The sequence below is a fragment of the Cupressus sempervirens genome, chromosome 3, assembly GCF_028749045.1.
Source record: "Cupressus sempervirens isolate cs-2001-9-10 chromosome 3, ASM2874904v1, whole genome shotgun sequence".
Lineage (NCBI taxonomy): Eukaryota > Viridiplantae > Streptophyta > Pinopsida > Cupressales > Cupressaceae > Cupressus > Cupressus sempervirens.
This window is the reverse complement of record NC_143120.1, coordinates 549,119,203-549,135,419: the sequence shown is the minus strand read 5'-3', so window position 1 is coordinate 549,135,419 and position 16,217 is coordinate 549,119,203. Positions and strand designations below refer to the sequence as shown.

The following is a 16,217-nucleotide window of genomic DNA, read 5'->3' as shown; positions in this document are numbered from 1 at the left end:
TGGGCGGAGTGTGATATGCCAAGACGTCAGGAGGCACTCTGGCAATCGTACAGGGAGCATTACCCCAATGATTGAGTAGCTCTTGGAGGTGGGCCACCTCTGGAGCCACCTTATTGGCTTAGACTTGAATTTGCATCATTACATTGTTACAAATGCATGCTTTAATGTACATAGCAACAATTATGTCAAGAAAACTATGAGTGAAAAGAACAACAATCCTATCTTTCCACAAAGTAAACAAAATCTCCATCCTGAAGGTATGCCAGATCTGGGTAAATTGCCTAGGGAACCTGGGGGAGTCACCCAACATAACCATATGCTAGGAAAAAGGTTCTGGCCGAAACGACTTAAAGAAATCATGAATCTAGTGCCAATAGTTTTGGGCACATCTATAGAATCAAAAAAAATGCAAAAAAGACTCCGACTGCCCACAAAAAGGACACTGATGATCCGAAACCCTAATATGCTTGAGCTGAGGTCCAAGGGGAAGACCTTGAAACATCAGGCACCAAGCAAAATGTGCAATCTATGTGTTAGACATGCATTTATATCTTAGGTAGTGAGGTGGAAGATTAAAAAAAAATACTTTTTAGAAACTTTAATTAATTTGTCACAATTGTGAACAAGATAAAGCTATCATTAATGCATGTCATTATTGTTGTTAGAAAAATATGTGTTTTTTTGTTAAGGAAAATTAATTTTTCTCCCTACCAAAAATAGTATGGAACAATAGAATGAACACAAAATATCATTTATAAAATAAGGAACAATGAAAAATAGATATACACATTGTAAGTTTCATATAAACTTTTAAATTCTTTGATTTGATTGATTAATCTAATTGAAAAATTGTATTTAATGAATAGTATCCTTAAAATAATAATTATGTAATAAAATAATAACTTGATAACATAAATTAATATTTTATATTAGTATATTATTTATCAAATAATATATTAATACATAACAATAATACTAGAAACTTAAAAATCATAAACTAAAAGCTTGTGTAAGTTATAAAGCATTATTTAATATTAATATATTTGTTTTTATGAATTTAATTAATTTTCAATATATACTTTTATAATGTTTATATTTATTTTGTATGAAAATATACACGCGAAGTCGAGAAATAACGAGCTAAACCGAGGCATTGCCTATTATGAGCTAGGAGCTGGCCAACCCTAGCCTGAGGATCGCAGATTAGGAGGCTGCTAGTTTACCAGCCTGTACAGAGGTGGGAGAAAGTTCTTGTTGTGAGAATCAATAAAGCACAAAGCATATTCAGCTACCTATAAAAGAAATTTGTCACATTGATGTATTGTACCAGACCCCTATACCCATACTCACACTAGATTCCAATTCAACGACTTAATTTGTTACCATTCAGAATAACAGTTTGTTATCCTAAAATATTTGTTGCTATCTTACCTTCTACTTTGTAGATATTATTGCAAAACAAACTCCATTTACTGATAATGAAATGCATTTCTTCTTGGTCAGTTGATTGTAGGTTGGAAGGGAAACATCATGATTGATAATTAAGAGGTGTAGTGTTTGGGTTTCTATAGTACTTGGCTTCCTGGCCTTCGTAATTTTGTGCTACATAAATAGAAGAAGTCAATACGAAGTTCCTTTTACACAAGTCGGATAGAAAAAGCTCTCTGTTTACCTTGGAGAAGGATAATCATGCATATTAAGTGCTTGGTTCTGGGTAAATATCTTTCTGCATTTGCTTTTGTTTAGAGGTGTGCTATGTTAATATTTTTTACACTTAATAAACTGATTTTGGAAATATGTGTTTTTGGTTGAAGGTGCTGGTCAGGAGGTGGGAAAAAGCTGTGTAGTTGTTACAATAGGTAGCAAAAGGATAATGTTTGATTGTGGCATGCACATGGGCTACCAGGATCATCAACGATATCCCGATTTCTCAAATATATCCAAAATTGGGGATTTCACTAACAGCATTAGCTGTGTTATAATTTCACATTTGTAAGGATACTGATCAAGTTTTTCTGCCTCTGTTGATGCTTCTAATTAACTGGTTGATTGGCTTATTGTACTTTCATTTTCTATGATGCAGTCATTTGGACCATATAGGGGCTCTTCCATACTTCACTGAGGTTCTTGGATATGAAGGACCCATCTATATGACTGTAAGTTTTCAAGCTGTCTTGAGTACATTAATAGATGTTTTCTTGCTCCAATTCAATACTTATTTTGATTTATTTAATTTATAAATCCTTAAGCATGGTTTACTTAGAATCATCAAATTGTTATAGGTACATTTGAAAAGATCATAATGATAAAAAACACAAGCTAATAGATGATGTTATAATCATACTACAATGACTAACATGCTGTGGTTATGTCCACTTCTGGGATCATCTCCTGAATTCACAAATCCAAACAAAATAACGAGCGCAATATAGTTGGAGATATAACCCTAACCTACAAATAAGATGAAATAAGCATGTCTTGGAACCTGCAACCAAATTCAACAATAATAATATAACCATAATGCATGGAATACATCCATTTTTAGGGTCAAGAGAATAATACTGAGAATAACTATAATGAGGGTTAAGTGTAATAACCCCAACCGGTTATAACTTTGTGAAACACCAAATCCTTCTCAAATTCAATTGTTTGACATTTTGTCAAACACTTTGCAAGCAAGCTCTGATACCAATGTAATATCCCTTGCCCAAATTGACTGATTTTAGCTCAAGGAATATATCAAACACTTGTATGCTGCCTTTCTCTTTTCTGATTTTTTGTGTTTCAAATAGTTTGATATAGTTTGAATGATGCTAAGAAATTTAGAATGTTTGCAAATGATATTACAATACCTTTTTAAATGAACTAATATGCAAGTGCAGTTCTTTTTGGTATTTTCAATGCATATACATGGAAACTAGAGATGGAATGCATACCTACAGCCAACTGGCATTTTGATAAACAATTGGCATACAACTATTAAGCTGATCATATACGCTATTAGATGGACATTTCGTCAAACAAATGGCATGCAACATATATCTCCTTTATTGAAGTCGTTCCTATGTACAATGTTGCTATGAATTTGCCAAGACAAATGGGCTTACAATAATGACTGCAGCAATGCCAAATCTGATTCTGAGTTATCACTTACAACAGCAAAATTATGTGCTTTTACAATGCTAACTACTAATAGTTGTAAGAGGAACTTGATAATAGTGCTGTCCAAGGATGGAGATGAAAGTTGCAATTGGAATCAAGCATAAATACTGTAGCACGGGTACTAAGTGCGGTACTGTTCACGCATACTGTAGCAACAAGTAAAAAAACGATTATTAATGGCTGCCAAAGATGAATCTTCAGATCTGCACTCGATAGTCCTTCAATATTTTTCAAACCCTTCGGTTATTCCTTACTTTAAGCACAAATAAAACTTTGGAATGAAACTCACCTGAATGCCAAATTCAGTGGATATTTCACCAACTCAAATGGTTGCAACACTGAAGAATTGACACTCTCCAATGGTTAACTGAAATCAGAAACCCTTAGTTTCTTCTCCCAAGTTCATATCAAATGCAATTGATAATAATAGGATGCCTAGCAATGAATCTCTCACCTCTATTTATTTTTTTCCTTCACCCTTCTAGAAGGAAATAAAATATTATTTAATTGCACTCTCTAGAAGCTTCCCCTTTCCAATACAATAATTAGTTGTCCTTCTAGAAAATGCACTCTCTAGAAGCTTCCCTTTTCTAATACAATAATTAGTTGTGCTTCTAGAAAATTAAATTAATTAAATATAAAATCACCTTTAGATTTATTTATTTATTGACTTTAATTTAATTTATTTCTCCTTATTTCTCCACTTGGCCTTCGGAGAATGAAAAACTAAGAAGTCCATTGAGGGTCTAAAAGATGGGGAACATTACATTGAGATAGGAAAGACATGATGAGGTGCCCTAATAATCCTCGACCATAGACCCAAGAGTGGAAACTCTATCCCCCCCTGGGCCTCATGTGGTTGTAAGTTTGTAACCATGCTCATGAGGTAGCATACTTACCATAGCCTATATATGGTTCCCCTCCATCATACTCTCCTGCCCTCCTCTTATGATTGAGGATCCCATTGAGCTAGGAAGGACATGATGAGGTGCCTTAATTACCCCAGATCTAGGCCCAAGAGTGGAAACTAAGCCCCTTTGGTCTCATGTGGTCGTAACCATACTCATGAGGCGACATACCTAGCGGAGCTTGTGCACTGTTTCCCTTCATTAACTATCCTTTGCGGATCTCTTTCTTAGCTACCGCAATGACTAACCCATATAGTTTGGAAGGGAGATTGCAATAGGGCACCCTTAACTTGACCCTAGGCACAAGAGCAGAATCTCTGCCCCCCTTGGCCTTGTACAGTTCTTAACTGATCTCATGATGTGGTGTACCTACTAAGGCCTCATTGTTCCCCCTCCTTGCAGTTTGGTTCCTTCCCTAATATGGTTGGAGGTTTATAAATTATAACTAATATCCTAGTCACACCCTTTGACAATTGGATGACCTCTTAACTGAGCAGGGCTTTTACTAGGCATAATTGTTGTTCTTTCAATGGATTTTAACCTCTGCTGCTTACTGTAAACTCTTCCTGATTTCTGCCATAGTTATTTTTGGAGATTGTTTTCTCTTATATATTGATGATTACCACTTCTTGCCTTGATTACTGTTTTTGATTTTGGTTTATCTCTGTTATGTCTACCCTTACCTTCAGAATATTTTCTTCCTTCCTCCCCATACAGAATCTGCTTTAGACTGCAGTAGATCTTCTCATATTCATCATACAGATCTGCTGTCATATTTTAGATCTTCCTATATTTCTGCTAATGAATGCATAGATATTCCCTGTGCCTTTCAAATAAGTTGATCTCCCCTTTATATTTACAATGTTGGGAGTCACACCTCTTCATCATAGCTCCCCTTTGCAATCTTCACAGTCTTTCAAAATTACCAACCTTTAAAGAGAGTCGCAACCCTTCACCATTTCTACCCTTTGTGAGAGTCACAGCATTTCATAGTTACCACCTTTTGAGAGGGTCCCAATCCCTCGTCATTGATGCCCTTTGAAAGAGTCAAAACCTTTTATAGTTATGACCCTCTTGAAAGAGTCATAACCTTCATAACTTTGTTTTGGAAGGAGTCACTTTCTTATTTTCTTCTTGTTCTTTTTAATTTTTTCTTGAATCAGAACTCTTCCCTTTCTCTTCTTTCCTCTCTCACCTTTCAAATGAAGTCTCCTCGCTTTTATATTTAATGTTGAGGGAGTCACAACTCTTCATTATCTTTCATTTAACTTCATGAACATGTAATTTTATTATATTTCTGTTAATTTATTTTTATTGTATTGTTATTATTTATCATTAAAACTTATTCCAGGAAGGGGACTTCACAGCTGTTCATTGAAAGTACAGCAGTTACTTGTTAGTAGAAAGTTTTGAAATATCCCAGTTTGACCAGCTTTAATATTATTTTGATTCAGATAGGCTTTGAAGTTTAAAATGGGCAGTGCCAGCTTATGTAGGATTCATTGAGGGTTTTATACAATAATTTGAAAGCTTCCCATCATATTCTATGTTTAAGAGCATATTTATAAGCTATATCTGGCTAGTTTCGAATATCATCTTACTGAACTAACCCTGGTTGTAAATCATTTTATAATAAATTAAATAGAAAAAAGAGTTAAGACATGTGTTTAGACTCAGTTTAAGTATTACCTACTTGATGACCTGTCATCTTGATGAAGCTTTTTCATTATCCATTTTATTGAAAATCTTATATTACTCATACTTGAATGTAATCAGTTTTCTCTCAAGAAAAATTATCTGATCAGGAAGAAAGAGTTAATTCCCAACAGATCGTGCAACTTTGACTCTTTCATCTGTATCTTTCCTGTATATAGCTCATCTGCACCAACTCTTTGTCACAAGGGCTATATTTTTGGAAACTCTAGAGTGAATGATATATGTTCTCTCAAAATTGGTTCCTAATCTAGTGAATATGCAATTGCTTCAGTAATAGAAATCAATCTTTTTAACTAGATTCAAACGTTCAAGACCAAGAAATATTGACCCTTCAATTCAAACTTGAAGAAACTTACAAACCCGTAAATCCATAACACTATCACAATAAAAAAATACATTATCCTTTTATTCAAGTTACCAGGACAGCAGAGTAGAACAATAAGTACTACTACTACTGATAGCTGTTTATACATCAAGTATTAATGTCTACGGTTATTGCTAGCTATACAGTCATTGAATTAATGTAACCTGGTATGTTCTCGTGCCTATGGATACAAGATTATGGATCAAGTCCTTAGAGGTCCCATTACTTAGCAGTTAACACTAAAAGCATCAGTTGCCAAAAAGTTTGAAAAATTTAATCAATATATTGATTTGTTTTAAACAAAAGAATCATTGCCTTTGTTTTGGAACCAAATATTAGTTTGAGGTTTGGGATCTGAATTTGGCAGTTGGATTGTAATTTCGTACCGTTAACATCAATTCTTATCCAGTTTAAACATACTGGGATTAGTATATAATTCATAATGAATAATAGCTTTTTCCCATAAGCTTCAACATGTTTCAAAGCATATGTTTGTTCCTTATCATTTAATATTATCACTTTGGTTTGTGCTTTGTCAATTTTAGGGTTCGAGTTCTTGACATACCAAACTAAGGTGTCATTGCTAAAGTCAGTCATCAGTTCTGTTTGTTGATTATGTTCTCCAATTTTCAAATATGGTTAGTAGTTTGGTCAATCTGGAAGTAGGCAGAGACATATAATATCCATTGTGCTTGTTGTTTGTGATGATTTTTTTGTTTCAGTTAACATTTTGGATTAAAACATTTGTTATAATTGATATAGTTGTTTTGAATACTATCCAGGATTTGCACTGAAATAGATTTAAAGCATACATTTTGAACTAATACTTATTTTGCATTGTTTCATGCAATAGTACCCGACTAAGGCACTTGCACCTTTAATGTTGGAAGACTATCGTAAAGTTATGGTTGAGAGACGAGGGGAAGATGAACAATTTAGCGTCCTTCAGATTCACCAATGTATGAAGAAAGGTATTATACACATTTTGCAACCACTTGTGAAGCTAAAGTTTCGTGGCTGGTGCTCTTCTGTTTCAAGCGTTGAAGGATATTTAGATCTTGAACAGGGAAATGATGCATTTGCTCACTTAATCATCTTCACATCGTGAAAGAAAAATCATATTAATGAGCATAGATATGATCTTTAAATCTAGTAACTCCAAACTTTCACCTTTCTAATCTGAGTTATTTTGTCAAACAGTTTGCATTCTGTGAACAGAAATGTTTCTTTATTTGCAGAACGCGTATTTCAAACTAGCTTGCCTCTTTTGGTACTTGTATAATGATAATGTGTGGGCTTAGCATATTATATTGGTAATTGTAAAGTTTACTTACAGATTCCCTTTGCAATGCTGAAGTATGTATATTTCTTGCAGGTACAGTCAAAGCCAATGAAGAATACAAGTGCTGCACAGTATATATAAAACTAAATGCAAATGATGATAAATATCTCTTCAAGATCGGCATCTGTATTGCCTTTGATCTGCACACCTTAATCAATTTCTATGTTGCAATATCGGGCGGCATATACTATGTATATAATTCTAGACAGGTACATGGGTGAATGGGCATGTCTCCAAATGGAGACATGTCCATTCACCAATGTACCGGATCGGTGGAATGGTCACACCCAATGTGATTAGTCATAACAAAACTAATGCCATTAAGACTTTAACTAAGTCTATTGCAATTGGTAACAATCAATATAGATACGATTGTTTACTGAATTCAATTCTGAGATATTACTTCAATAATAATATGCATTGGCAGTTCTGAATGCTGCGATCTCCATAATGAAATTCAGATTATATTCATGTAAATATACATATCGGTATTCAGCATATCGACATGCATAAATACATGATTATAGTCTCATGTGATCAATGCAATTTTCTGAACCAAAGCTATTTGTTTTCACACTCCCTCTTAGCTAGGGAAGACAAAGTGCATATGAATTTTTCTCATTATAAGAAGTAATATCCTCAAGATACATATAAGAAAATCAAGTCTTATGATATTCTTTTCAGTTATGGTGAGTATATAGATATCAAGTCACATGATATACACCATACCAGGTCATGGTACATCCATAGATATTAAGTCACATAATATCCACCATGAGTTTGAACATATTGATCTTCAACAGATATCAAGTCACATGACATCCATCAACATGCTCCTTTAACTAACATGATCTTTCCTTGAATATCAAGTCGCAAGATATTCATCATGATAGTAATCTAATAATAATAAAGTCGTCACCGTATATTATCAAAATCAATATTACATCATAAAATATTATCTTCTTAAATAATGAACATAGGGTAGGCCCATGAGTCATAGAATCACACATATGACAAAAGAGTTTACACTTTAAACATCTTTATTTAATGAATACAAATTTTACAAAGTTGAGACTCAATCTCATAAACCTACATTTTAATCAAGCCAAGTTTCTTTTTGAAATGATCAACTTTCACTTTAGGGAGAGCCTTGGTGAGAATGCCAACAGTTTGATCACCTGTATTAATATATTCTAATTGAATAGCTCTTCTTTCCACCATGTTTCCCACGTAGTGGTAAGGAATCTCTATATGCTTGGATCTATCATGAAATACCGGATTCACAGATAACTTGATATAACTTTGATTATCACAATGAATCGTGGTAGGTTTCAAAGGTTCACCAAACAAGTTTGAAAGCAACTTTCGAAGCCACATTGCTTCTCGAGCTCCCATAGCTATTGCAATATACTCTGCCTTAGTAGAACTTTGAGCAACAGAAGCTTGCTTTTTGCATATCCAAGAGATCATGGTTGATCCTAAACTGAAGCAGCATCCTGATGTGCTTTTCCGTCTTTTACACTTCCGGCCCAATCTGAATCAGTATATCCATGTAATTCCAAGCTGGTACTCTCATATTTAAGTTCATACCCAATAGTACCTTGAAGATACCTCAACATGTGCTTCAAAGCAACAAGATGAATCTCACGAGGTTCACACATGAATTGGCTTAATGCATTCACGACATAGCAGATATCAGGTCGAGTATTTACAAGATACATCAAGGACCCAATTATTTGTCTGTATAAGGTGGGATCAATTAGTCTAGATTCAACACTTTCTTCCTTCAGCTTGTGAAGATTGGTTTCCATAGGTGTAGACATGGGTTGACAGTCCCACATTCCAAATCTTTTCAAAATATCAATAGTGTACTACTTTTGATGTAGAAAGCTATTACTAGACTTCTGACGTACTTCCAAACCAAGAAAATAATGGAGAATTCTTAGATCCTTTGTTTCGAATTCAGAAGCCAAATCTTTCTTACACTGATTAATAAGGTGTTCTTCCCCAGGCCTGGGGAACCTGTTTATGTCCATATAGAGCCTTCTTCAATTTACAAACATAAGAAGCAGCATCATGAGTTACAAATCCTTATGGCTGTTCTAGGTATACTTCTTCCTCTATCTTTCTATTAAAAAAAACACTTTTTACATCCATTTGATGGACTTTTCCAACCTTTGGCTACTGCAATGGCTATTACAGCTCTAACAGAAGTGTACCTAGCAATTGGTGCAAAAGCTTCTTCAAAATCAATTCCTTCCTTTTGAGAAAAACCTCTAACCACAAAATGAGCTTTATGTTTTTCAATGCTGCCATTTGCAGTATACTTTAATTTTGAAGAGCCATTTTGAAGACACAACAGATTTTTCCTTAGGTCTTGGAATTATGTCCCAAACATCATTTTTTAGTATAGATTGGTATTTTTCCACAATGGCGTCTTTTCAAGCTTGATGTTTAAGTGCTTTAGAAGTGCTAGAAGGTTCAAGATTCAAGCTCTCACATATGAAAGCATTATATGTCAACTTTCTAGGTCTTTTGCTTTCTTGGAAGGTTCCTGAAGGGGTTGTGAATCCATCTCCTTCATGTATCATTTCCCTTGCCCAAAGTGGCCTTTTAGAGTGAGCAAGACTCTCTTCTTGAGTCTTTGGAAGGATTTCAATTTCAGTTGAAGTCTCTTCAGGAAACTCTCGTTGAATCTCAGGAGCAAGAGTCTCTTCTGGAGATACATCAAGTGTATCTAGTTCATCGAAGGTTTTGGCTCTTCTGAAAGCAATGTCTTCCTCAAAGATGACATCTCTGCTTAGTTCTATTTGTTTCTATCCAGGAATGTAGACTCTGTATCCATTTATTGTTTCACTAAACCAATGAGAATACCCTTTCTTGTAGAAGGTTCTAACTTAGTCCTTTTCTCCTTAGGTACATGAACATATACAGGACATCCAAATATCCTTAGGTGACTGATGTCAGGTTTCTTTCTAGCAAATGCTTCTTCAGGAGTCTTATTGTCCAAATGTGAGTGAGGATATCTATTCTGAATATAGATTGCTGTGTTGGATGCTTCAGCCCATAAAGACATATTCAAGTTTTGATCAAAAATCATGGCTCGAGCAGCTTCTACAATAGTTCTGTTGTTCCATTCAGCAACCCCATTTTCTCGAGGATTGTAAGGGACTGTGAATTCCCTCTTAATCCCAGTGTGTTTGCAGAATTCTTTAAATATTTCAGAAGTATACTCCTTCCCATTATCCGTTCTCAGAATTTTAATGTTCTTACCGGAGGAGTTCTCAGTGATTATTTTGAATTCTTTAAATTTAGAGAGAATCTCTTCAGATTCTTTGCATTTAAGGAAGTACAAGAATCCTCCTATAGATGGTATAGACATGGGCCCACATAAATCGGAATGTCAACACTTCTTTAGTTTTGCTCAAACTATGGGAAATGGCCTTTTAGTGTTTTTCCCTAAGGCACAACCTTTACATGATTCATTGTGAATATGTTCTAACTTGGGCATTCTAGTCACTACCTTCTCCATTGATGTTAGGGCACGGAAGTTGATATGCCCTAGTCTTTTGTGCCATATTTCATTTGAATTAGAGGTCTCATGTACAAGTGCAAGGTTTGTCTTAGCACATAGCTCATATAAGAGTCCTTGTCGTACTCCTATTGTTAGAGCCCTTTTAATGGTTGAATTCTTAGGCCATGTTGGTACTTTCCCTTCCATGAAACCAATTTTATAACTATCATCTTCAAGAGCGGATATAGATATTAAATCCTCTTAATACCTGGTTCATAGAGAACTCCAGAAAGTTGAATAGAATTTCCAGATTTCAATTTTATGGTGCAAGTCCCAATTCATTTGTTTTTATTTTCATGCTTTCTAGGTTATCCTAATATCTAGTGATGTGTCTGGAAGATCCGTTGTCAAATGTCCATGTATTCCTTTTTGTTGATATGTAACTCCTTTTTGTTGATATGTAACATCCCGTTTCCCCAGGTCTTAATTAACAACTAACATACTTGAGAAATTTAGTTATTACCTTCAATTTCATAGGAAGACAGTTATAATAGTCATGTTCATGTGAAAGAGATTTATCGTTAAAAACAGTTAAACAAAATTTCTTAACTAAGAACTTAAAACATCATCAAGGAATTTACTGTAGAAATTTAAATCCACATACCAGGGAATTGAAATCGAGAAATCATTGTAGGGATGTTTTTGCAATCACCTAGATTAGTCCACAAATACTACTATAACAATATCATATAACGACTTCCATCCAATACTGCTATATCAAAATCAAATGACGAATACCATTAATTACCACTATATAAAATTTAGGGCATCACATACCACTGTAGCAATTTGGGCATTGATTACCATTGGATCATTTAGGGCTTCAGTTACCACTGTATCAATTAGGGCTTCTGATACCACTGGTTTAGTTAGGGCTTCCGATACCACTGATTCAATTAGGGCTTCTGATACCAGTATATCATTTAGGGTTCCAATTACCACTGAATCAATTAGGGCTTTAGATACCATTGTATCATTCCTTTCCTTCTGATTACTTAACTGTGGTAATAACTCAAGAATTAGAAATATGCTCATATTTGATACTCATACTAATGAAAAACAATCCATAAATCTATCTCTTGCATCTAGGTGTAAAATAATTGTAACTATGAAATAACCTAATTAATCTTACCTTCTCATATATAAAAGTGATAATACCTGTTTCCAACAAACAATTGAATGAATAGCTTATCTTTGTTGTACATCCGACAACTTTGTGAGAGGTGAAACATTGTTACGGGCCTAACCACCCAACCTCGGACCAATCTTTATCCTCACACAATCTCTAATGAGAAAGACCCTCCCTACTCGGAATAAACAGGGATCATCTGACATCTATTGAGCATCTTGGTATTTAAACACACCATTTGACTTGAAGAAGGAGGTTACAATTAACAAGATCATGCATGAGCTATTAAATAATTCACATTAAAAAAAAAAAGATAAACATTGTTATGTCATAACTGATACTGTTTCATTTAAGTTATTCATGTTTGATTTCTCTTTTGCTTTCTTGCAGATTTATTCCACCTCTTCACCATTTCATTGCTATATAGCCGGTGAATCCCAGGTCTTTTGGAATATAATGAGCAATCTACTCTTTTCATCTCTTCACCAATCATGGCTGCACTGTCGGTGAATTCCAGGTGTTTCCTGGAAAAATGAGCAAGCTGCCCTTGGCATAGCTTCTAAAAGGTTCATCAATTTGAGTATCTTATCATGAATTGTGATAAAATAAATTATGTTCTCGAGTTCAATAACATACATCCAGGTTTGATTGCACTTAGAAACTCTTCCTTAAGAGATAATATTTGACTCTATTCTAGAACTATGAGAGTTAAGAAGGAATTCATTGACAATGACATGGATTTATACAGTGATCATGGATTAGAAGGAAATTTTAGAACCTAGCCGATTGCGACGGAAAATGAAATAAACATTGGTAAAACAGAATCTAAATTAATAACTCATGACCTGATAGGAATTTGGAGATGTATGAGAACTTGTAAATGGATTTGAATCAATTTTCCTCCAGTTGCTTGAAGACGTCTCTATAGTGAATATGGACTTCTATCCTCAGCAAGGATACTTGTACGACAAGTTGCTTGAACAAAGCTTTACAAATAATATTGCAGGAATTTGTCACAATAGAACTGAGGAATCCGTATGAAGAAGGCGGAAGTATTTATGGGTAAGGATGTAAATTGCTGCCAACAGGAAGTTGGGTGTTATGGAATATGATCCCATCTCTTTCAATGCATTTATCTCCGCTTCTTGGCTGGGTACTTGCATGGCAAGGAAATGGAATTCAGATAAGCTTATAAATCAACTGCAAGGGTAATTTTGTAGAAGCAAACAATGGTAAAATGTATTAATTGGGTGTTATGGAGACAAGGAAAATTCCGGAAACAAACAGTAGAAGAAATCAGGATTATTGCAGAGGTTATATTTTGAATGTCTCTCCCGCAGCAAGGCAATCAGATAAATATCAAGACGTCTGACTTCCAAACTCGGCTTTAGTTTAAATGAAAGAGCCGTGCCTTCTTGGCTTCCACCGGAAATAAAAGATTTAAAACCATTCAAATTCTAAAAAACAAAGAAGAGGAGAGGAAAAGATTAAAAGGTTGGAAGATAAAGTTGGAAAGATTATAAGACAATTTGTATTGCCAAATATTAAATCGATTTATCATGCCAAGTGTTAATCAGTTAAAAGCAAGAATATTAAATTGGAAAGAATAGAGTTGGAAGATTATAATACGAATATTATAATTCAAATGTTATTATATTTTGAATATTATTATAATCTTATATGTACATGTAAACATCACTTTATTAAATTATTAAATTATAATGGTGCCAAATCATTTTTATATTTATATGCATGTATATAAATATTTATTAAAAATAATAAGGTGAAAGATCATATTAAATCCTTAGAGGTACGATTTATATTTTAACTCAATTATTTATGTTTCTCAAATTATTTAAATAGCTCATATGGGTCCCACAGATGTATCATGCTTCAAGTGGCTAGGTTCTCAACCCATCTGCCCAGTGATGGTAATGCTCCTGTGCCTAATTCTTTTTTGACAATGCTTCCACCCCTTTGACGTGTTTCCTGCAAGGAAGTTCTCCGCAGTTAAATTATATTATCATAATAAATTATTTAATCATAATTAATCACAACGGTTAACCATCTTTTCAATTCTATAAATTCGGGACAAATGATCAACTAACTTGTTATCTTCATTTTGAAATTATAACGACTAACCATCTTACCATTTCACAGGATTATAATCAAATTAACTGTCAACTGACTTCATGTGAACCTCAATGGCTATATTTTAAATTAGGTCAAAAATTGGGATGTAACATAGTAGTTAAGCCCCTGACAATGTTTCACCTCTCTTGAAGTTGTCGGATGTACAACAAATAAAGATAAGCTATACATTCAACTTTTTGTCAAAAACAGGTATTATCAATTTTATATATGAGAAGGTAAGATTAATTGGGTTATTTCATAGTTATAGTTATTTTACACCTAGATGTGAGAGATAGATTTATGGATTGTTTTCCATTGGTATGAATATCGAATATGAGCATATTTCTAATTCTGGAGTTATTGTCACAATTAAGTAATCAGAAGGCAAGGAATGATATAGTGGTATCTGAAGCCCTAATTGATTCAGTGGTAATTGGAACCCTAAATGATACAGTGGTATTAGAAGCCCTAAATGAATCAGTGGTATTGGAAGCCTTAACTGAATCAATGGTATCAGAAGCCCTGATTGATACAGTGGTAAGTGAAGCTTTAATGATCCAATGGTAATCGATGCCCAAATTGCTACAGTGGTATGTGATGCCCTAAATTTTATATAGTGGTAATTAATGGTATTCATCATTTGATTTTGATATAGCGGTATTGGAGGAAAGTTGTTATATGATATTGTTATAGTAGTATTTGTGGACTTATCTAGGTGATTGTAGAAACATCCCTACAATGATTTCTCGATTCCAATTTCTTGGTATGTGGATTTAAATTTCTATAGTAAATTCCTTGATGGTGTTTTAAGTTCTTAGTTAAGAAATTTTGATTAACTATTTTTAATGGTAAATCTCTTTTACATGAACATGACTGTTATAATTGTCTTCCTATGAAATTGAAGCAATAACTGAATTTTTCGAGTATGTTAGTTGTTAATTAAGACCCGGAAAAATGAGATGTTACATATGGTATCAGAGCGTTGGGTTCAACGCTGAAACCTTGGGTCCAACATTGTTTTTGAAAAAAACTGAAATGTAAATATTGAAAAGATTTATTTTGCATAATTGAATATTGCAATCAAACTGGAAAATCACACTGGAAAATCATTTAGAATAGCTGGGAAGGGCTGAGATGATATAGAATGGACAAATGTGTAAACTGTAATATCATAAAGATGAAACATAATTAAGAAGATAAAATGATTGGCAAGTCGAGTGGTGGTGATCGGGTCGTTGAACCCATTGGGAAATCCTTGGCCAAGGTAATTTATAGGCATATATGTTGCCAATCACGAGATCATTTTGTTTGTCCGTAGATGTTAGTTATATAGATATAATTGATGGGGCACTCAAACCACCGAGTAGCTCGGATGGCCGAATTGATGAACATCCCAAAGAAGCCATTCTAATATGTTAGAATGTGTGGGGATAAGTATGGTTCAAGGCTGAGGCTTGCGCAATCCAAAACAAACTCTTTAATCTTGATAAAATGTTATCAAAATCCATGATGATGGCTAAATAATTCTTTCAACTTGAAAGATCTCAGCATTTACTTTATGTAGTCATATTCCTGTTCTTATGAAATGGTAGAAATAAATTGTTATCTATTTTTGAACTTGAACTGAAGGAAAACAAAACTGTGAACCATGATCCTTTCTGATGTTGATTAAACGACAAGATCATTTTGTGCTCCAGTATGGAGTAAACACACTTGCATAACTGAAACTACCAATGCTTGTTTACAGATGTAAACTTTTGTTTGACTTGAGTTTTTCCTTGAAATATTACACTGACGAGATGGGCATGAAAAGCCCAAGTCACACAAATGGAAAAGATGAACTTCCAAATATTTACAGATGAATGATGAGCTACTCATGAGAATTTGTT

The 16,217-nt window shown here is 34.1% G+C and overlaps 1 protein-coding gene across 3 annotated transcripts in view; it reads left to right on the top strand.

The window, feature by feature from the left end:
• The first annotated feature begins 1,103 nt into the window (after positions 1 to 1,103).
• The window catches only part of CPSF73-II (cleavage and polyadenylation specificity factor 73 kDa subunit-II), a 231,700-nt gene continuing 216,586 nt past the window's right edge, over positions 1,104 to 16,217 (top strand). The window contains exons 1-5 of one of the 3 annotated variants that reach the window (XM_089820839.1): positions 1,104 to 1,318; positions 1,504 to 1,714; positions 1,815 to 1,992; positions 2,084 to 2,156; positions 7,004 to 7,121. In XM_089820839.1, the coding sequence (XP_089676965.1) occupies positions 1,690 to 1,714; positions 1,815 to 1,992; positions 2,084 to 2,156; positions 7,004 to 7,121 (394 nt within the window). In that variant the 5' untranslated portion in view covers positions 1,104 to 1,318; positions 1,504 to 1,689. The remainder of the gene's footprint in view (positions 1,319 to 1,503; positions 1,715 to 1,814; positions 1,993 to 2,083; positions 2,157 to 7,003; positions 7,122 to 16,217) is intronic. The other 2 variants (XM_089820841.1, XM_089820840.1) reach the window with 2 other exon arrangements.